This window comes from Lagopus leucura, unplaced genomic scaffold, assembly GCF_019238085.1.
Source record: "Lagopus leucura isolate 7727_CA_CO unplaced genomic scaffold, USGS_WTPT01 Super-Scaffold_73, whole genome shotgun sequence".
In the NCBI taxonomy this organism is placed as follows: domain Eukaryota; kingdom Metazoa; phylum Chordata; class Aves; order Galliformes; family Phasianidae; genus Lagopus; species Lagopus leucura.
In genome coordinates, this window is record NW_024962252.1 from 68,155,721 (window position 1) to 68,179,570 (window position 23,850).

The window sequence follows — 23,850 nt, forward strand, 5'->3', positions numbered from 1 at the left end:
CTCCAGGCTCATAGGATAACACTGCTCAACAGCAGTTTGCAGTTCACATGTCATCTGGGTCTGCATTTAAAATCAAATGAACATTACATAGCAGCCAGTGGCATAACAACATAAAGACGTTGGTCTTACCCTTTGATTTCAAGTCGTTTAATACTTTTGATTCCACAGGCAGTATGTCGCTCACTAGTTTTATCTCAATATTTCGGGATGCCAGTTCAAGCAATTTTTCAAAAAGACGTTGACCCTGGCAAGAACAGTAAAGGAAAGCAAAAGTGATGAAGCACTGAATTGTTTAAATAGCACATCATCAAATAAAAGATTCATGTCATATGCATACCTAATACAACAGGGGAGTAACCTTCCTAAATATGGTTAAAGCTACACTGAAAGTTATCAAGTTACTGTTCCGAAGGCCAATCTTGCCTTCTGCGTTTCCCAGGCTATGCAATATCACCGATGACGACAAGCAACACAGAGAGACAAGTGCCTAGTTCTTGATGCTGCATGAATGTAATTTTATATTAGGTTTCTTTTAACCAATTACTTTATGTTAAATCAGGATGAAAAGTGCATGGAAAAGACTTCATCACACACTTTTGTATTGATTATTCATTGTTTTTTTGAGTGGTTCCAACTATAGTGCAAAAAACTTTTGTGTAGTCACATGCTCATATTTAGAAGAGCTATACCAGACAGAAAGACAATAATCTACATTTATTTTACGTAATTTTCTCTGTTATTATGCATTATTTTTACTATGTAAGCCCTATTTCTAAAAACAACACAAAAAGGGAACCTCATACACGTTACAGAAACGGAGATTAAGGCAATTAAGGCAATTGTTTCCCATGAAAAATCAAAATCCCCAATCAAGGCATACTTTTCCATGTCCAAAAAAAAAAAAATTTCTACTTTCTCTTACTTACACTGAGTAAATGTTTAATTTTTAGGTTCAATATTTATTTAAAGGAAAACTCTTGGTTAGAATCACATAGCTACATGACAAAAATAAAATATCCTATGTGCCACTATTGTGCTGTGTTGCTACGGTCACAGAGTTGGAGCTTCTTTCCTTGTTGCCATTTGAGCTTACTTCAGCAGAGACTAGTTACAATTATCAGCATCATACACAAAAAATTTGGGTCTAATCAGTTGAAAAAGTGTCTATTCTACCTATGTAGCTCAATAAATTCAGTATAATGTTAGCACCAAGGTAAAATCTTGCACATCAAGTTTAACATTATGCCAGTTTTCAATCGAACAGGTAGAAGACAGAGTCTTGCACAGGACTGGGTTAGAGAATTTCTGTACAACACCACAAACTGTTACTCTAAAATTCTTAAAAGGATCACTCTATTCTACTAAAACAGCTGCTGCAAAAGCAGTTTCTGATGAAGGAATGTGACGTAAAATGGACTAACAAAAACTTGTTCAGAAGCCCTCTTTCCTCACCACACCACGAAACAGCACCGAGTGGGATGCCTCTTTGCCCTGTGATGCCCAATTGAGCCTTGCTGGGATTTCAGCAGTCATAGAAAGTAGCTCTTCATTTGTCTACAGTACAGACATTTCCTAAGATTCACTTCCAAATGTATATGGCAAAATAAAAATACCCAGCCACCTGAAAACTAGCTCTCCCAAAATTACAGAGCAGCCAGAGGCTGCAATGGAAACACAGATCTGCTGTTAGTGCCTGTCTCATGGCTCAAATCCACATAGCTCCCTGCTCATCCCAGGGCTTCCAGGCATTTAGCAGTCAACAAGACGCTGCAGCAATGAAAGCAAGAGAACATAACAATAAAAGCATGCTCTACATGAAGATCCGAATACTTATTAGACTCAGCACTTTTGAGATGACTAGGTGTTCCCGTTTGGAAGAAATAGCACCCACATTTTATCTCACAAGCCTAAAAGCCTTTGTTGAGCTGCTATGCAAATCAGACATTCCCATTAGTCACAAAGCTAAAAAGATCTTTCTCATCTTTTTAGTTTAATTTATTCGTGAAGGATGTTAGTTGGAAGGATTTATTTATTAAAGAAGGCAGATGTTACCAGAGTTAAGAATTAAAGAGATAACAGTGTGCAGGGGTTGGGTGCTGCATACAGAATTATGTAGCAGCTCCAATGAAACCCTTGGGCAGCAGCACATCGCTACTGAGCAGCATTCCTTGGTGCCCTGGGTCCCCCAGAAGGTCTCTCCTGTAATTGCTGCAGACTAGTGCTGCTAGACTGCAATCAAATTTGGGGTCCACAATGAACTGCACTGTTTCCAGCCCATACCTTGACCTGTTTTACCTGATCTTAGCATGTGCTGATCTGTCCAATGCACCCTGCCTATCTCTTACAGGCTACTCTGACAGTTGAGTGGCCCACACAACGGGTGAATACATCATTTGGAGTGATCCAATTAAGACATCTTCTCTGAAAATACATCTGTTTTCCCGTCGGGAACATCAGAAGCTATGTGTCTATCATGTCCTTTTTTGTCCAGATATGTTCATACATAGTGAAACTTCAAATTGATAAAAACATAAACATCTCTAGCAATTGTTACAGAACCATGAAGTGTGGCTGGCTAAGGCTAGGACTGCACTAACTACAAACATCTGTATTTACACACAAATACAAAAAAATATCATCCAGCATCAGAACTGGAAATAAGTCCTTCTGTCACATCTCTTGCTACATAATTTCTCACCAGATATTAGAACTCTCACCAAGGCCTAAGTCTAGGCATTCTAAACAACTATGAGAAATACACAAGTTGTTTTTTAAAAAACTATATGTATTCTAGTAAAGTAGGATATAAGAAAGTATTTCTCATTGTTGAAGTACCTGCCCTTCTTTTTCCATTAATATTAATTTGAAACTCGGTTTCTATACTTTCTGACATGTTCACTTGCAATTTTACTGTTTTGTTCTATGAAAAAGAAAAGAGACAGGACAGAAGGTCTGAAGATTTTTGTCACTGCTGTCAGCACATTTGAAATGCTTCTGTTAAATACAAACCCTCATACTGTCATACGGACCACACTTTCTCTGTGAGACAATACGGGGCTGCTGTGCCGCTACATGACAGCAATCTGAATCACTCTTATACAGTTAGATTGTGAGGACTGAGAAATAGTAACAAGCCAAGTGCCGTGGAAATGCAGCACACTACCTATCACTCTATTTGCATTTTAGCAGACAACATTAAGAAAACAGCTCTCCTGATAAAATATTATCTTACATTTCCACAACACTGTATCAGAAAATCTACTGAAAAAGACAAAATAAGTTGTAAAAAGTATATATCAAATGAACAAACAGCTTTAGGCTACCATCCATCTCAAACATCAGTCCCAACTATCCATGCCACAGCAAGCTGGTGAATGAAATTTAAAAAAAAAAGTTACAGCTACCAAAAAGCTCTGAAATTCCCCACAAAGAAGTTTCTCAACTCTTCCTAGGCAGACTGATTCCAGCCTGATGATTTCCTTTGCTTACTGTTACCTTTGTCAGCCTGCATTCCTCATTAAATAAAACAGGGAAGATAAAAACCACAAAATGCATTTACTGAAGTTTTCTAAAAGTGAATTACTGTTCCTTCAAAAGCTTAGATATCTACAATTTAGACAATGCTTAACTTTTTATTTCAACAGAAATAAAACCATTTACTTCCAGAATTTTCTTCTGAATTTATTCTACATAGTTCTACATACAGTTTTAAAAAGTTGCCCTACCATCAGTTGTTAAGGCCATCTGCAAAACATCACTGACAAGCACAGCATGCTGGCAGAAACCAATACAGTAAGAAAATAACCTTAAATTTAACTTCTGCTACTTAATGCAAAACGGAGAAACTCAAAATGCTCTCCTCGTGTTTTTCTAGCAAAATAGCCAGTGTAGACTCCAACCAACTTTTAGAAGTTCAGAGTCCAAAAAAATGCTTTCACTATAAAAACTTTCTCTTTTTTATTTCTGTGTCTCATTTTGTATCAGCAGTATCAGGGAAATGCCACCATCTGGCAGGGAGAGATGGCTTTGGAAGTATTAGCGTACAGAAAGAAAATACACTGAAATTTCTGTAGCTGGCTGTAGCCAATTTCTGCTGGCAGCTGCTAGGTTTACAGATGTTCTCATCCTCTTTGTACTTATTAATGTTTTTTAATAATTGTAAAGGACGGATAACTAATCTCTGGCAGTAACATTTGTTCTATCAAACAAATCACGTAAAGAACCTTGTATGACACCTGTCTGCAAATGACACACGGCTCACCTTCAGAGATTTCATTACCAAGCTGGACAGATGACTTAAATATAAGATATTCAGGTGGAGTGGGAGATTTCTCCCATCAAGCCATCCGAGAACAGCACAACAGGTAGGGAAATAGAGATGAAGTCAGAATCATGTGGTTTCTGTATGATCATTGTAAAAGCCAGACCACTGATCATCTTAGAATACTCCAAATATCCATCCAGGGGGACATGTGCCATACTTATGGCAATATCAATATACCAAAATAGAATTGATGCTTACTCGTTAAAATGAAATTTGTGAGGAAAGACTTACTGAAACTATGTAAGGTCACAGTAGATTAATGTTTCTAAATGTTAGAAGACTCAGAGGAAGCTAACTGCAAAAACAACTAACTGTGAATATAAAATTGCAGAATTTTCTGCTCTTTTTCTTCAAGATGTGTTTTGGACTTGTATATACATATGCACATAGATTCACGTGTGCCCATAAATACACATACATAAAGAACATGGCTAGTTCCTGCAGTTAAGGAAAAGCAATCTAGCCTACTCAGCTATTCTCCTCCAAAAATCAATGTCTTTTAAACCGGTCATGCAAAGAAACTTGCTTTGTAATACATCTTACCATTCACAAAATGAAAACTGTAATACAGCAGGATGTGAGTCCCTAAAGAAAATGGTTATGTTCTCAGTTTCTGATAAAAACAGCATCATTTAGGGAACAACTAAAACTTCCTCAACTATAACCACTGCAGTACCTAGAAGTTGTGCAGCAGTCCCTGCATAATATTTCTGTTATGCGAGGATAAATTTCCCCAAATCCAAATTTGTAAAGACCCGAGGACATCTGACTTTTGAACATTACCGGATTACAATTACTGAAGCTTCACTGTCATTTCTCTTTCATCTTATGACCTTAAAAAGCAGATGCAATGATACAGATTTCCTTCCCTATTTTTCACTCGCTAAGCTTTGTACACACTCTCTAGGGCTGCAATTTGCTAAGAATCCCTGCCTCTTTGTCAATTTCTTTAGCAATTAGATTGGCCAATAGCAGCACAGTGTTTAAGGATGAATAGACAAGCTTGACAAAAAAATCTATCAGCTGTTCAGCCCACACTGCTGTACAATTGAGGGAATGACTGGAATATTAATCATATTTTAAACAGAAGTAATTACTTTTGTAAGGCTACTATGTATTCTAAATAGAAAACTAAAATAGAATATTACTAAAAAATATGCTACATTTTTTTATGGCTTAAACAGTGCATTTAAGGATGAAGAAGCAAATCCACTTATGTGTCTCTTCTTCCTTTTTCCTGTTCTGACACTCAGCAACATCTTACAGTTCTTTGCATGAAAATATGGAACAGTGAATGGAATTGATGCTCAACTACTGAAATCCCAATTTCCAGTTTGCTATTTTTATTCTCTGCTTGGGATTTGTTAGGCTCTGCTGGTTTTGAAGTGAATGACACGTTGAATTTTTTCAGACAAAATTTTTTTAAAAGATTCATGCACATACCAATTCATGCACATCTTGAAAACATCTAAGGCATTCTCTGTGAATTCATCTGCTTGAATGACAGAACATGGGTTTGAAGTTTCTTAGGCAATGAATTTAAATAAATCTTAGCTACATAATTACATTGCGAAAAGCCTCAATATTTTGATATTCAATGAATTTATTCAAGAACTCTACACCAATATTTATAAGCATTATAAAAGGAAGGGTTTGTGCTAAATTTTCCATTTGAATGCTCAGCTCAAGCTTTCACTTGTTTAAATGGACATAGAGTAGATTTTGAAGAAAGTGAATGTATGCCCTTCAGCTAGGCAACAGCCTCTCTAAAAAGAAGTACCATTCAGTTCACCATTTGAAAACACAGGCAGTTTGAAGCACCATCTTTGGTTACTGACAATACCAGTCACTGTCCACCATTTAGCATAAGGCATTTTTTTTTACTGCACAGTATCATCCAAACTAGAGAGGAAAGTGAAAAGTTTGTGACATAGTATGGTATTGTAGATTCCTTATGTTTACTCTACTGTGATTTTAACTGAATTCCATTCCAGCTGAGTGGCTTTTTCCAGCAAACAATCCATTATGAAAAAAGATGCTCTCAGCTCATCATTTCTTCGATATCTTAGTTTGACAGGGTAACACTAAGTGGAAATCTGCCCTTTCCCCATTTTCTAAGGTGACTGCTATCAAGAATTATATATTTGTTGGCACAGCATCACTGTAATGCATATTTGTCTCATTTGGTGATTTGTGATTTTTCCTACTGTACTTTATTGCACAAGCCCTAACTCATTACCCTTCAGATTCATTTTGAAAAGATATTAAGAATCATCTGATACATTTGCTATCAGATAATTTGTAAGTGTAATTTTACACATCAATTTGGCTGCAGAACTAATCCACATAATTACTCTTTTACCTGATCATTTGCACCAAATAGAAAATAAGTATATAGTTTTATGGATATTCCCAAATTATGATGTGTTTGAATAGTTACAATTTTGCAAGTTTCTTAAGATTATACAATGATATCCTTTCCTAAGATGGAAGTGATATGAATGTGTTGAGTGTGTTCTCTAGTCCACTGTGCCACCACTCTCATAAAACTAATATCCTGACAGGACAATCCTCATAAGAAAATGCTTGTTTGCTTTTAAACTACCCAAACAAATAGGTTTGCTACAGAGAAGGGCTGCAGCTCTAAACAATTCACAAACAACAAAAACAGATTGTTAAAATCCCATCTTTCTTTAGTCTAGAACATACCTGGCATGCTGATGGATGACTGTGATTGAGGTCCCACTGGGAAGATACTATGTCAACAGACTTTTCAGCCATATTAAGCAAATTCATCCAGCCTTGGAAAAGAGACAAGTGGGATGGTGCACTGTCTGAATAGTTGATCCCTTCAGGAATATTTTCCACAAGAGCAACCCTGAGAATAGATAAGGAAAAAGTAACCACTTAACATGAGCGCTTTTCTTTATAAAAAAATCTCCAATTGTAAAAAAATGCCAGGTTTGGGCCTGTGGTTCAATATCAGTTCCCAGAATCTCTCAGCAGTCAGTTATCCTACAACTCATTCTGAAGCTGCCAACTGCCGTGCTCTTCACTTCCCAAAACAATAAAGCATGGAGATGACCTAATGCTAAGGCAATAAAGCAATTTAAGCTTTTAAAGCCCTGGAACATCAGCTTAAACACAGAAAAGCCTAATTCTTATGACATGATGGAACCAGTCCATAAAGAGAAGATGGGAAGCATAAAACAATCTCTTAATTTTTTGCAATGCTTCATTCTTGCATTTAATGTCTCTTTTCTCTAAGCAATGTGGTAATGTGCATACTCTCTGATATTCTCTTACTTTGCTTTACAGCTGACATTTTGTTATTAAAAAAAAAAAAAGTGTCTACATAGGAATTTTCCCTTTCCAGTTGCTCTAAGCTGCCTAGTTGTGCTGTTGTTTTTCTGTTTGTTTTACCTACATAGGGCTTTGACTGAGATCCTGTGGATAAGGAAAGGAGAATGATTATGCTTCTTTTTTTTTTTTTTTTTTTTAAAAATTTCCTGTTCTTTTTGAAAGACTCTTTACGGTCAATATTATTCAAAATGCTTGCAGGTTACACACATTTATATGCATCCAAGAAGCTAAACAAACTTCATAGTAAACTGACAGTTTCAAATATGCCTCTCTATTTCAAGGAAATTTTGTTTCATTCATCATGCTTGACTTCCTTAAATTACAGCAGGTAAGGCTCCTCACTTCACTCAATAGAAGAACATTGAAAGTAATCACAAGTGAGAAGTGTGTCTTTAGGTAAACATAAAATTATCAACTTACACAAGTTGCACTTCTTAAAGTGCCTCTTCTAATGCAACTCAAACAAATTAGATTTAGGAAAGCTGTAACAAGGGCTCCGTTTCATTGCAGTCAAGTATAACAAGTATTTCCAAGACTGTTTCTATACTACTTCTTATCATAATTATCAACTCTGGCAATATAAATAAAATTTTCAATGTTTTGTTTTGTTAGTAAATAATCAATATAGATATCTAATATGAAAGAGAAGTGGGCACTTTCTGCCCATGAAAATAAAGAATAGTTCTGTATCTTCTGTTACTGAAATTCATCCCACACTGTTACATGGGAAATTTTACAGCTATTTCAGAAAATCTAACATGTTTGTGAAGCTAAGACATAAGAAGACTGAAGTTTAGTACTCTTTAATACTAGGGGGAAGGATGGGTGAAGTATTGTGAGAATGTGGTTATTATCACATGCTTGTTTTTCCTGCCTGGCAAAAACAAGCCAACACCAAACTAACAAAAAAACAGGTGCAGCTCTTCCTTTCATTAGCTTCAAATGTTCTCTTATTCCATCAAACAACTCAAACAACATACATATTGCTGAACTACAATTACTGACGAGACACTCAACAACATAGTTGAACATGCAACTTTACTGATGATGAACATTAAATTTAACAGCATTACAGTAACATAATGGTAACATCAACAAAATTAACGGTAAGAGGTTAAAAATACAACATGCTTTTTAATGTCTTCAAGTATACTCTATTCTAAAATATTCTAACTTCCCCTCTCATAAACTTCCAGAACAACTGTCCTCTAAAAATAAACTACCCTTTTGTGCCTATTAGCAATGCTATACTTTAAAAAATAAACTATTTTAGACCAACACCCAAGGTTTATGCATACATTTCTGCTGCATCTAATATTCTTACATAACTTATTAAAACTTTATATGGATCCCTCAGAAATCTAGTTTGCCTCTTTTGAAATAGTTAACATTGCTAAAGTTAACACTGCTAAAAGCCCCAGTAAAATTAAAAGCTTTCAGAGTCCCAGAGCTCTTCTAGTACAAGAAAGATCTAAAAGAAAGATCTACCATCTAAAGAGAGAGAAAACAAGGCACAGGAGCTAAAATGATTTCTACAAGGGCATTATAAAGAAAAACCAACAACAATCCAGTAGCAAAGATGCTAAATTAATCCATGTCCTTTAGGGCCTCTTCCATTGTCCACCCAATCACATATGAATACAAGAAAAAATTTTCTCCAAAGACATTTTACATATCAAGTGATTATTCCAAAAATAATCCATCAAATTTTGTTCTGATTTAGCAAAAATTTAAAAGTGCACATCATTTCCTAATAAAAGATCTGACCAAAATTTCTCAGCATTGCCTGACACTCACAGTGATTTATGTAAGCAAATAGACAAGAGCCCACAAAATATCTAACAGGATCAAATAAGTCCTATAAGATTATTCCTACTTGATTCCTTGATAAGAATCAAATAAGATCACTTCCAGTGACTTGCAGAGTTATTTCCTATAGACTGTACTGGCATGCTGCCTCACTGCAGAGCATTCAATTCTCCCCATCTTTGTCGATTTGCAATTTGACAAAAAAGGTAAGACTGTTACAGAATCACAGGGAATCATCTCATTCATCCCTCAAAGCTGGGTCAACTTCAGCAGGTTGTCCAGGCAGGTTTTGAATAGTTTAAGTACTTCCAAGATCAAGAAACTTAACATTATTTTCGAGATTAGGCCCATATTCTGCCATATTGACTTGACCTCATTAGGTGTGAAATAAGAGAAAACACTACAGTATGATGTGTATACATTCTATACCCAGGTTCCACAAGCAGCTGGTAGCAATTCCACAGAATGTAATATAAATATTGCTGTGGATGTCAGCCTCTACTTTACATACACATTTCAGTACTGATACCATGAAGATATGAAAAAAAGTTGAGCTTTTTCTCTCATTGCACAGGTTAAAACCATTTACCTATTCATAGAAAGCACTATGACGAATTTGCTAGGCAGAAGGAAATTCATCCTTTTCTTCAAAGGGCCTCTGTCTGATGCTAGGTGCTTGCTTCTTGGGAAATAGCTCACCTTGACTTTTGGACTGGATTTGCTCTTTAGAAAGAGATCAGCTTCCAGTTTTTCAGTCTGAAATTCAACACACTGCAGCACTAGGACTAGCTGAGGGACTTGACTGTGCAGGTCTTGTCATTCAGTTCAGTATCTGTTCCTATACTTCATAATCTGTTTTTTTAAGCAAGTACTTTGTGTTCTTTGGCAGACAAAAGATTTAATCTATCTAGGGCAATAGTTAAAACGTTGTCCTCAGAGTTCAGACGCTTCCTTTTGATAATGAACTGATTATGCTAAACAAAAAAAAAAAAAAAAAACCACAAAAACCAACAACCCAACCTGTAACCAAATAACCACAACACATCCCAGTGCCCATTCAAAAAATTCAACACCAAGCTCAGAAGTAAAAAAAAAAAAAGAAAGAAAAAAGAAACAATTGAACAAAAAAATAAACAAGTAAACCACCAACCCACTTTGTAAAGTTATATTTGTCTTCACAATCTTCCCTTCTCCTTAGGCACAGCAGCAAAGTTCCTGTGCTTAATCAAGAAGAGTTTTATTTAACTTCCATCATAAGAATTTGAGTTCAAAATCTCCAATTCCATCAATAAAAACTGAACTTAGATCTATTTTGTTCCAGTATGACCCACAAAGTGCTTTTTGGAATGTATAACAAAAATTTCCAAGAGAGAAGGTCATTTGCAGCCCTCAAGGAACATCAAACCTGGTGACATCATTTAGTCCGCAAAAGTGGCATATTGTCAAAGGAAAACAGAACAAACGTAGCATGGTGATTAAAATAGACTTTACTATGCACAAAAGTCATTAGCAGACAACCTTACACCTGCTAGATATCTTTCTGACTTCTTGCAGGATATCTTTCCCTGACTTCTTGGTGCTTTATTTATTTCAGCTGACTAATGCCAACATAACCTAGTCCCTTCAGTAATACAGCTGAATGTTCTCAAAACGACTTCTAGCTGACTGAGAAACCCGAATGTATATGATTTCTGTGATGTCATGGAGAGAAGGGTCAGAGCTGAGATTCAGGCTCCTCTAAGTGAACAGAAACGTAGGAATTAGTATAGTAGTATTTAATGCCTACAAAGAAGCAGAACTTGGCCTCTATAATAAGTCACTTCTGAGTTCAGCTACATGACTCACATTTAGAAATTAAATTGAATTCTGTCCCATGCTGAGGATTCTCCTTTTCCTCTGACAATCCGTAGGAAATTGTCAGAGGAAATTGTCAGAAAACAAGACTCATTTCTGAACTCATATCTTATTTTCTTCTTTTCAAAAGGAAATGGTTTAGGATCTGAGTTAATTAGAGTAGAAAGAGCACCAGCACAGCAAAAATAGGCAGAAGCTATATGCTTGCTGCTTCAATAAGTTTAGTATATTAACAAATATTTATAGTTTTACTTAAAATGAGCTCCAGTTAGTCTCTATCTAGAGTCATACAGAAGAGAACATCCAGGTCTAAAGCACCTGAGTGACAGCTGAATTTACACATTAAAGGAAAGAAGTTTAAAAACACACTCAACTATTTATATGAGATAATAAAGAAATGAAAGATAGAGCATGTTGTTGTCTGAAGGCTTCTATAATTGACACGAGAAAAGAATAAAATAAACAAAATAAAGGAAGGGAGAATGAGTCATGCCCTTAAATCAAGGACCTAGGTAAACATATCCACATGTAACCCTTATTGCTCTCTTAATCCAGAAGCTCCAGAACCAGCAAATCCTCCCTGGAGGACCAAAACTCCTCACAGAATTTCAGCTCCCCTTAGGTTATACCTCTGCAGTCTTAATATCCATTCAAAACCCACTATCTTTCTGACACCACTCCTTTCAGCTGAGGTTTCACTAGATCACCTTCATGCAATCTACTCTACATTGAATCAACCCTGTCACAGTTCTTCCTCATAGCTACTCAGCTGTAACATTGGTCAAGACCATCTTTCTTCTCGTCAGCTCAACAGAAGAACAACTGCAGTTCTTATTTCTGGAAGGGAATAAGAAATATCCTAGAAAAAGTATAACTACTATTTCAAAATCACACAGAACAAACACTCTCAGAGAAGAAGCGTCCTAAAAAATAAAGAAAACTGAAGGAGGTGTTGGCACAGTTTATCAATACATTTGGCTGTTCCATTACAGTTAGTGGTAAGGACTTGGAAGGGCAGCTTAAGAGGAGTCTTTGATTTAGATCTGCACTAAACACAGACGTGCTCAGCTTTCTTGTGTTAAAGATTCTGCAAACATACAGCATAGATACAGAGCTTTACCTGAACATTTCTGAGTACTCAGGAGAGCAGAATAGTGTGATGCTTAAATTAAAAAGCTGCTATAAGTGCTTCCCTAATGAATACACATTTTTTAAATTATATGCAATCAGTGATAAAACACTGCAATGAGCATATTAACACTTCTCACTTTAACAAATCAAACTGCGCTGGAATTCTAGGGTTCACAACACCAGTCTTTGTTTTAAAGGAATATTCTTCATCTCCTGACTGTCCTCATATTCAGAATCTGGTTGGAAATCACTCTGGAAGATAACAGTAACAACACACAAGATATGAATGTAAAAAGATGAAAAATGATGACAGAGTACATTTAATTAGATGCTCTAATTGTATTTCCTAAATTTTCTTTCACTGCATATATCAACTGCAACTAAGAGGGATACAAGAGCAATGGTTGAACAGTTGATAGTGTGCCTCTGAACAGGACCACCTGACTACCACGTTCCAGCATATAAGGAAATGGAGCCATAGCTGCAAAGCAACGTTCCTCCCAGCTACTTCAAGCCAAGGAGCCATATACCATACTCCTGGGCTTCTGTACTTCATCGCATATGTGGGTCCCGAATCATACTTGAGCCAGCGCAGGTGCCACAAGGGCATTTTGACACAAGAAAGGGCCACAACATTTTACAGCACAAATGCAAGATACAGAGGTAATTTGCTAAGTAAACATGCAGCTAGAGATGGCTAAGCTGTCCTGTATCCATTGCAAAAGGTTTGGCAGACCTTCTCGCCCATGGTCTAAGTTCTGTGACTATAGTCTGTGAATGGACTCAGAACACACAGCTCTCCCCTTCAGTCAAACGAGTTGCCCAGTTCTATTTAACATGCAGCTGCAGGAAACAGCTGTGGCACAAGAGTGGGAATAAAGAGCCCTACCAACTTCAAGTGTTCACTGAACTCCATCCACAGGAGCTTCAGCTAATGCCTAAAACTAGTAGCAGCCTTCTAGTTTCCCCTTTCCAAGTCTGTGACTTCTCTGCCTTAGTCCCCTTCCAATTTTTCCTATGGGTCTGCAGAAGGAATTAATGCAGGCTATTCCCCATTTGTATTTTCACATCTAAGCCTTTTTATACTTTCCATAAGCAACTAGGAGACCATTTCATTACTGCTATTCCCACACAGCTGCTTTCGTGCCCACTCACCACAATGTGTACAATGCCAAATATAGCATTTAGACAAGTGGAATGCATCCATCATCTTAAGGTCCAGATTCTTAGTGGTTACCTCAGTGAAACAACATTGATTTTCAAAAGTTGAAGATTAGACTTGACTCTCAAGGACTAGAAAAAATAACTATTAGCATTCCAGGAATATATCTTCTCTTTGGACAGCCCTATGGATCATTATGCAAGAAAAAGATGATTGCCTCTCTCCCATACCACTATCATAAGAACAAAGGTACCCCACTGCCGCCTCCCTCTCCTCAATCTCCCAAAAAATCTTGCTGTTTCAGCTCCCCTTAAGTGACACAAAATATAACACATCACAGATGTTATTTTCAAACAAACATCCTGTTATATATGAACGCAAATCATCTAAGGTTCAAAAAATGTGAACAACTTCTAATTAAATGTATTTTAGGTGATATTTTGGTGTCCTATTTAATTATTTCTCTTGAATGGGAATCCTTTAAGAATTGATGAGCTCCAGATCATCAATATCTCAATCCAGCCTGTGTCAGCAGCTCTTGAAGACCCTTTGTTTTGTCTCAGAAATAATCAGAATTGAAATGTAGTACAAATTAAAAACTAACCTTATAGTTCAGAACCCAAAAAAATACTTTTGCTATTCAACATAACACAAAAATGTGCTTGGATTGACTGATAAGGCCAGTAAAGATATAAAAAAAACAGCAGTTGAACCGTATCAGTACAACATTCATCTGACTCTTTCCACATACTGATGGGACATTTCAAAATTAATAATCAATACGAAGGGCATAATACTCTGTATTATCCAGCCATGTAATTCTTTGCTTATTGTTATAATTTCGGTTTGCACCCGATTTCAATTGAATAATTCCTACTGATAAGAGAGAATTTTTCAGGACTCAAGTGACTTTTGCTTCACTGAACAATTGCTTGTTTGAAATACTCAAAAATTGTTCTCAAATGCAACAGTGACACTTCTGTCAAAGAAAACAACATTATCTCTATATACTAATCATCATTCATTTCATCAGAGACTGTAGCTGAATTTCACATATGAGAAAGCACATCAATACAGAGGTCAAATGTTCTGTTCATGGCTTTCTTCATGCATAACAGAGATAAGCCTTGGGAATACATCTAAAATTCATATAGTGGACACAAACTAAGAGTAGAAATTGCCATCTGTTTCTCATGTATATTTAGGCTTTAAAACATTTTCATTAGGCTATTGTAACAGTATGCACTGTGACAAGAAGTACTAAAATTTGGTTCTGACATACCCCTGCCCTCTTCATGCCTAAAAGATGTTGCAAAACTCTGCAGCACCTTACCATGTCAGAACAACTTCTATTTAGAGCATGATTTCACAGCAGTGTTTTAAAGACAATGCAGGAAGAAGAGTTTTCATTGTAATGTTACATAAAATTTTTTAAAAAACAAAAACAAACAAACATATGAAGGATGCCAAATCAATGTTTGCAAATGACTGACATTTGTCTAGGGTCACAACAACTCAAAAGCTCACATCAGCTCAACAAAACGGCAGGAGAATAAAAATTTCTCACATGAAGCTTCCTCTATGACTACCAGAACCTTGCTTTTAATTTCTCATTTCTTATTATTTCCCCCCCCTCAGCTTTTTCTGAGCTTTTCCCCCCTGAGCTTTTGCTCAAACATTTGTTCCAGTGCATTGTGAAGCATTAAGTGACGGAGAATAAAGAATTTCTCTCATAGCTATGTTTTACACAATGACACGAACTCTCCTCTGGCCAGTGCTCAAAATGCATCACTTTGAATGAACTATTCTCTCTTGGGAGATTTTCTTACCCTGTTCTCAAGAAAACATTAGGAAGCAACCAGAGAGTGGATTCAAAGTCCTTTTGTGGGATCACTAGTCTTCCTAAAGCTACCTGAGTCCTCCATGCTTCTCCCTCTGCGTTCTTTACACAGAACAGCTTTCTCCATCCATACGCCAAATTTTCTTTCACCATCTTTTGCTTTAGTTCTTCTCCATTTCCATTCCTCTGCGTTCTCCTTTGCCTTGACTCTTTTTTTTTTTTTTTTTTTTTCCTGAGTACTACATGCTAAATTACCTCTTTATTACTCTTTGGTTTGTTCCTTGTAGCTTTCTGCTCATTAAATATCTTCCAGATGAGTTAGTTCCCTGGCAGAAATCAGCTGATATGAAATCTGCAAGACCATTCTGTATGTATTCTGTTCAGCACCTCCACTACCTCCAATTTGTCTGTGCAGACTGAAAGCTCTTCAGTAGTAGAGTCCCTTGTTACACCAGCATCAGTGGGACCCATCTGCAGAAAAATCCTAGTAATCTCTGCAGTAGAAAAAAGTAATGTGGGTCTATAAAATGTGGTATTTAGGGACAGACTTCTAAGTGTTGATGCTTAAACTGTCATTACTCCTCATATTATTAGAAGAATAATATCTAATTTGGCTTTTTTTTTTTTTTTTTTTTTAAGAGGGTTCATGATGATCTTAACAGTTTCCCAGTAACAACAAGCACTGCTCTATCATCTAAGATTTCTGATTATTATTTCTAGTGATAATGATTCTTTGAAAGTTTGGCACAGGTTACTTAGTTGTAATAAACAGGAAAAACAGAACACTTAATTTAGAAACGTGTTTACCATGTGTATACACAGCTTGCATGGCAATGTACCCAGCTATGGGTAATGTTACGGAATTAAGTTCCTATCTGAAATGGATAAGGTTTCCTGGGAAATCGAGCATCCACATCCCTGTTACTTCAGACATCTTTTTTGTATACTTTTATTCCTAAATTATTCAGATGAAGAAAAGATATTGGGACCAGGAAGGGCTTTTACCTCAACTTTTCAAACTGGTGTATTACCTTGCTTCTCTCATCGGCTGAAATTGTCTCACATTGTATCCTTTACTGCTCAATCCTGTATCTTCAGTAGCCCGGCTTCCACCCTGGAATTCCTCTCCCCTGTGATACCTTCAAGGATGACAATCATTTTCCTTCTTAGCTTTCACTTTCCATGGCCAAGTGTCTTTAGTGCCATTTTATTAAATATGCTTCTAATTCACAGAACCTCCTTTTTTTGCTTGCAACTACTCAGCATGAGTTCAGCCTTACTGAACACCGATGACAACATTTATACATAGTAATTCACGTTAAAATTTATCCATACCTTTCAAACTGACATTAATAATTCCTTTGCACTTCTAGATTGAAATTATAAGCAATTCTGTCTTCTTTTATTACAGTTTCCTATGGAATTACTCACATCAAATATTGTAACAATGGAAAACTCAAATTATATTTGGACTACTGCCTAGAAATGACTACAGTCAAACTGTTGATTAAAATGGCACGTATATCCCCATGAGAAATCAAAAGCTATTTAAGATCCCTTATAACCTCACAAATTTGAAAGACTTCTCCCATTCTCAGTCAGAGGAAATGGTATTTTTGTATCACCTACATTTATTTTCTGCTTCCAGATCATATATCTTCTGGTTCAAAGTCAATTCTAATGATGTCCACAGGGAAATGTATCTTTAGGAGGCTCTATAATCAGTTGGTGTTTAGTTCACATACCTAGTTAGAAAACTGATTAAAACAGAACTCTGTCATTCCCTGCTTCTTCATGACTGCTAGAATATGTAAAGTTAATATGTGAAACAAAGAAAAAAGAAGCTAAGAATAAGCAGACATTACATGCCAGATGAATGCTGAAATGCGAAACAAACTTAAGAAAATGTTTTTAACAACTCTTTTCTGAAACAGTTTCTAGCAGAATAGCAGAAAACTACGGTAGCTGTATTTCTCTGAATGTTGCCTCTGATGATATTTTATCTTATTTTCAATTCATCCAAGACTACCTCAGAACCTGAGCATGATAAGCTCCAGAAAAAAAATGAAACATGAGAAATGTTGTCAAGCAGAGAGGACAAAAACAAGGTCAAGGTATAGGAAGTCTTTGAAGAGCAATTCTGAAGAGTTAAATCAATCACTGATAAGAAATTGTAAAATTGTATCGTGATGTGGATCTGCAGGAAAAAAAAAAATTCTACTGAAAGACACAGAACTAACCCTTAGTGAAAATGCTAAAAATTGCCAAAACAAAGAATCACCTATGCCATACTGAATTCTACGGAAGGCAGACACCCCCCTAAAAGAAGTGAGCACAAAGAACTCTCATAAATGTAAGGAAGAACATCACAGGAAATAAGGAGCTCCAATCTAGACATCAGTAAACAAAACAGCAAACTATCACCAAATAATTCAGGCTTAAAGGAACTCTTGGAGGTCATGTAGTCCAACCTTCTGCTCAACACTGTTCCACCCAGCTCAGCTTGCTTAGCGTCTTGTCTGCTGAAGCATCGAATATCTCTAGGCACGGAGATTCCAAAGCCCCTTCTGGGTGCCTCTTTTGATATTTGACCTCTCCCACAATGAGAAAACACAACATCTGTACTAACTGCAGTTTCCTATGCTCCCATTTGTATCCACTGCATCTCATTCCATTACTGGGCACCTTCATGAAGAGCCCAGCACTCTTGTAGTTATAATCAACTAAATGACAGTCATAGAAAACACTAAGATCTCTCTTCTTCTGCCATTCTCTCAGCCTGTCCTTGTGCCTACCACAGTTGACTCTCTAACCGCTCTAGTAACCTGTTGGATTTCCTCCAGCAAGTCAGCATTTTTCTGAACTTCAGACTGGACATAGGACTTCAAGTGAGACTTCAGGAGTGTTTAACAGATGGGCAGAATCATTCCTCTTGCACTGCTGGTTGTACTTTTGCTGATGAAAACCAGTTTGTAGCTGCCTCTGACATTTAGCTTGTTGTCTTACCAAGACTCTCAGATTCTTTCCGTAAAATTGCCTTTAAGGCAGTTTTACAGAGTTATTTCAAACTAGGTGCAGGACACTGCATTTTCCCACTTCTCTAGTCTGTCAGAATCCCTCACAGGACTTGCTGAGAATGACTCTGTTCTGCTGCACAGGACATTAATAAACATATTAAACATTCTGGCCCCAGTATTGATAAACCCTGCAGGATGTCACTACTAATGAGCTGCCAGTTGAATTTGTACAGATGATCATAATCCTCCGAAGGTAAAAGTACAGCTCATAATCTATCCAGTTTCTGCTCACTCTTGATGAATGACAATGGCATTAACCAGAGCTTCAGCTGAATAAAACTGATGAAACAGCTTCTTACTAAGCCACGAATACAAAATGTGTCATGTCTTTATATGATTGAAACAAGATTTGTGATTACTTGAATGTGGTCCAACAACTTCTCAAGATTATTTCAACATTTATAAAAGTAAAATTTGCAGACTGCAATCCATTTGCAAGTAGAACATAATATCTCTAAATAGATGACAAAAACTCAGAGCCATCTCCTTAAATCACTACTTCACTCTAAATGCACTTTATGAAACTTTAAATTAAACTTAAACTTTTTTTTTTCACTTTAAATGAAAAAAAAAGAAGAAATTACTAACTTAGAACTAAAGAATCTATGATAATTAAATATCTATGATATTTTTCACTGACTTAAAATGAACAACAAGAAAATTAAACATTCCATGCTAATGAGAAAATAAAACATCCCACTCTATTATCAAGGCTCCTGCAGTTCTTCATTTATAGCACTCATTCTTGTTTTCTATCTGCAAATGAATGATTTTGCACTTTGGAATATTAATCTTTTTAGGTTTTCTAGAACTCCAAAAACCATAAGGTCTCTTTCTTTCATAAGGTCTCATCTCTTCCTTTCCTCCAATACTCCTTGACTCCTTCGCAGAATTACCAGGTTCTTTTCTAATACTGACAATGGTTCTCAAACTTTTTTTTAAGCAAAATGCATTAGTTAAAATGTTAAATAGTGTTGATCTTGAGGATCACAGACTACTGAAAAACACTTGTAGTTTTCCTGGTCATTACTTTGCAGTATCCACTGTTGTAATTGCTTTTGACACTTTCACATCCACAAAACAATTTATCATAGAATCATAGAATCACAAGGTTGGAAATGACCTGTAAGATCATCTAGTCCAACCATCCTCACATTACCATTGCTATCACAAACTAAACCAGATCTCGTAGCTCCTCATCCAGACGCCTCTTGAACACTGCCAGGGACGGCGATTTGCTTAGAGTGATACAGAATAGACTCTCTGCATCACCTTGTTACAATAGTCAGATGCATTATCATAGGCAATATTTTAATCTGATAAAATCTTTCACAAAATCAAGGGGGAGTTTTATTCCTCTTTCCAACATCTGTGTGCTAAGGAATTATATAACACTGAAGTCAAAATTATAGGCTCTAATGACTTTATTTTTTTTCTTAAATAGAGGACGTGTTGACCTACAAACACCACTCAGCAAAGCATAGAACTCCAAGTAACCTATCCCAAAGAGACCAGGTCCTCATCACAACAGATGAAAAGAATTTTACTTGACTTAATCATGCACTATAATAAGTAAATTTAAAAAAAAAAATGCAATACAGATGTAAAAACTTGCTTGCTACAGCAAATTAGAGATATGAAAATGGTTAATTAAACACCTGCAGACCAATACCTGTAAAACATGAAAGTTGGATGCATAAAACCGAAAGTAAAGCATATTTCAAAGAAAAATCAGTAGGAATACCAACTAGTTAACGAAACATATTTCCTAATCGGCTCTAGTTCGGCTACAGTGCTTATAAAAGGATTTTGAAATTTGCTGCTGGAAATCTCCGCATAAACACACGTTTAAGTATAGGGAAACACTATTAGCTTAATTTATACTGAGTATATCTATATATATACTGAGGGCATATCTACCTATCTTATCAAGATCCAAAATAGGGGGGAAATTTAGACACTCAAGTTCTTTTTCCCTGCAAAAAATCTCCAAGTGATTTCATTTTTTCCATATCCAGTATTTTCTGCCCTTGTATTTTTTGACTTAACACAAGTACAGGTAGGTTTGCCTAAGCTGCCTGCAGTATCCACACCACCTAAACTACCGTTCTTTCCTTATTCTGATACATAATACTTATCATAAACTATGTGTGATAGCATATAATGGTAAGTAACATACTTAGGCTTATAGGAATGTAAGGATTATCTGACAGGTGCACATGGCTAAATTTTTACTTCCCCACTGCAGGATAGAAACATTTGATGAAAAACTCAGCAATACTTTGAGGTTGGAACTGCCAATCTTCTCCGTAGTTCTACCCACTCTAGCATATTTCCTGTGATGACTATTTTGGACATTTAATGAAGTCATTACAGCTAAAGTACTTATTAGATTAAAACTAAGTTCTTTCACTTTACAATCTAGTACTTGGACTTTCAAAACTCCTCTTCGTGCCTAACATTACCAAAGGAGAAAGACATGAGGATTTCAGATCTCCTCTGTTCCCAACAGCAATGAAACCTCAGGGATGAGAAGGCACAGAGGGTTTTACTTCTGTGTAGCGGTACTCAGTTATAATTGATAACAGACGTGTAAATGTTTCAAAATGTCATTTTCCTCCCCATCTGTCCTCCCAAATCTGGCAAAACCAACAAAAGAAGAAAAAAAAAACCATAAAACCAAAAGCCATACTTTACTGAAAGCAGAATTCCTATGTTCTACTTCCCTTTAAGCAAACCATGCCAATTAATAGTGATGCTGGGACAGGACAAAAATCCCCCAGTGTGTCTCTGGCCCTTGGCCCAAGTTGTTGTCAATAAACACAATATTTGATCGATGCAATGTGCAGCATCTTCAAAACAAAGCCACGGTTACTGAAATAGGGGCTAGTCTACAAAATTTACATTAATGACAACAGGAATGGGAAAGGAGATAAAATATCAGGTCACCTCTCATATTCATCCGCTGGCAGACAAAGACACCTCACAAAATTGATGATGTTCTTCTTACCCTTCACATGCCCATTTTTTTTTTTAAATGGAAACTGCATTTCCAAGAATCCCCATGAGTCCCTTGCCTGAGAAGGCAGATGGTGGATTGTGGTGAAGTAAAACAAATTAAACACTAGCCTCCCTGAAGTCAATAATAAAATTCCTAACAGTTCAGTTGGAACAGAACTTAGCTGTAGCTTAATCATTTTAAATAGCATCCAAAAAGGCTATACATAAGGGATTCTACAGTAGTTCACTTCACAAACCCATTAACTGTCTGTTTGATCTCATTAATGCTCAACTTTAGTTAATTCTGGCACAGCGTTTTTTGTATCACATGTGTTTATGCACATAACAAAAAGAATAATCGGTATGTAGATGAACCACAAGTGCTTTAACTTGTGAGACCTAAAAACTGCAAGTTTTTAACAGACTAGCTTAAATGGTTGTAGCTGATCAAAAGCAGCATAGGAAGAAGCCATTCAAGCATGCTTAACATGTACTGCAAGTGCCTCTTAACGCCTCAATAATAAAAATTAAACAATAACAACAACAAAATCAAGACACACTCTCCCTTTAGGCTCCTGCTCATGCTGTCGGCCTTATGAACCTCACATTGTTTCTGACCCACAGTTGCCAGATGGCACAAAACACATCCTTACCCTGACCTAGTCCCTTCATATAACAATTGAAGTACCTTTCTGAAAGGGCAGATACAAAGAAAAGCTTACTACCCAGCTCTTGTGCTCTCCATAAAGGCAGCAGGCACCTACTCACCTGGATGTGCTCAGTTTGAGTACATCTGCCAGATCAAGGGTTTCCTAGAGAAACATTCTGACGTGAGAACAATGTTTGCTGAAGGGGAATATGGCTAGAACGTTATAGGAGCCTTACAGAGTATTGCAGGTTTGAGGTAGACTTCTAAAAACGTGGTTAATTTTTCACCTTCAACAGTTTTTAAAAAAATTCATTTTTTATGGATTATTTTCTGTCTTTCAGCTCCCAGTTTCTGCCTAAATTTCACTTTAGAACACAAAGAGAAGTAAAAGTTACAGTGACGTAAGGTGAGAGGACAGAGCTAGCAAAAGCAATTGAAAGTACCCAAAATAATTTAAAAAAACATCACGATGCTGATAATGACAACATAAGCATATTGCCTGGTCTATTCTAGCTCTAGAATAATTGCACAATGAAGAATTTCCTGGACACAGAGAGCAGCCACAAAATCAAGATTGAAAGACAAAATCAAGACTGAAAGACTGATGGACTTTTAATTTGCTAAACTATATTAAGGTCAGAAGTTACTCCTATGCCTGGGGAATATTATAACAATGTTCCAGTAACTTCTTCTAAAGAATTAAGATCAGGTCTTTGCTAAATAGTGTTTCCTCTGCTTTTATGAGTACTACACAGATGAGAAATAAACCACTCAAGACTATTACTTTGACCAGACAATTTCCATTCTATTGACCCTATTTTTATTAAGCTGTCTTTTGACTTGATTTTTGTGATGAATACTTGCATGATCAATACTTATATCACAAATGCACTTCTAAAAGAACTATTTCATATATTAAGTTAGCACCTGGAAATCTATTTTGGATAAGAAAATGTAGTTTAGATAACAACAGAGCAGTTACAGTTATTTAGAGCACACAGGTAAAAAATTTTAAATCATTCTTATTTTTTGGTCTGTATATCCCTCTCTTACCATCCAGTTTCTAATACTAGTAGGGTGAACAGATTCTTCATTTTACTTGCTGTACACAACCAGAAAAAATATGGTTTTTAAGACAAGTCTGCTTATAACAGCAGATTTTTTTACACCTTATCTAAATACACAGTAAAATAAATGTTAATCTTCAAAATGCATGACTGGAAAATAATTTGGGAAACCCTGGGAGAAGAAACTGAAAGACACCATGATATTCAAAGAGATTCCCTGAGTAGTATGTCTCCTCAAGAGTTTGTTTTCATAAATGGGAACAACTACAGAAGGATAAATTCTAACAGACAGAATCAAAAAGAAAAGTAGCACAAGTAGGAGAGGTCTGAAATGAAAGTAACAGCTGTTCAAACAGGCAGAAGGTATGTAAGCAGTTCTTCAGAGGCCAAAGGTATGTTCCCAAAATACCATGATATATTCAGCCTTTAAAGTTTAGGACAGACTTCTTAGGTACTGATACTTGGAAATGGATTTGGCTGACTCCTGTTACTCCCTTCTGTGTAGTGTTAGTGAAAACAAGCTGAAAGCAGAGAAATACGAGATGCAGAGTCAAGATATCAGAACAGTGAACAG

At 36.4% G+C, this 23,850-nt stretch overlaps 1 protein-coding gene across 1 annotated transcript in view; it reads right to left on the reverse strand.

The window, feature by feature from the left end:
- Positions 1 to 23,850, reverse strand: part of PLD5 (phospholipase D family member 5) — a 159,200-nt gene that overhangs the window by 55,898 nt on the left and 79,452 nt on the right. The window contains exons 3-4 of the mRNA XM_042892100.1: positions 7,034 to 7,202; positions 130 to 244 (exon numbers count right to left, since the gene is read on the reverse strand). Coding sequence (XP_042748034.1) covers positions 130 to 244; positions 7,034 to 7,202 — 284 coding nt within the window. The remainder of the gene's footprint in view (positions 1 to 129; positions 245 to 7,033; positions 7,203 to 23,850) is intronic.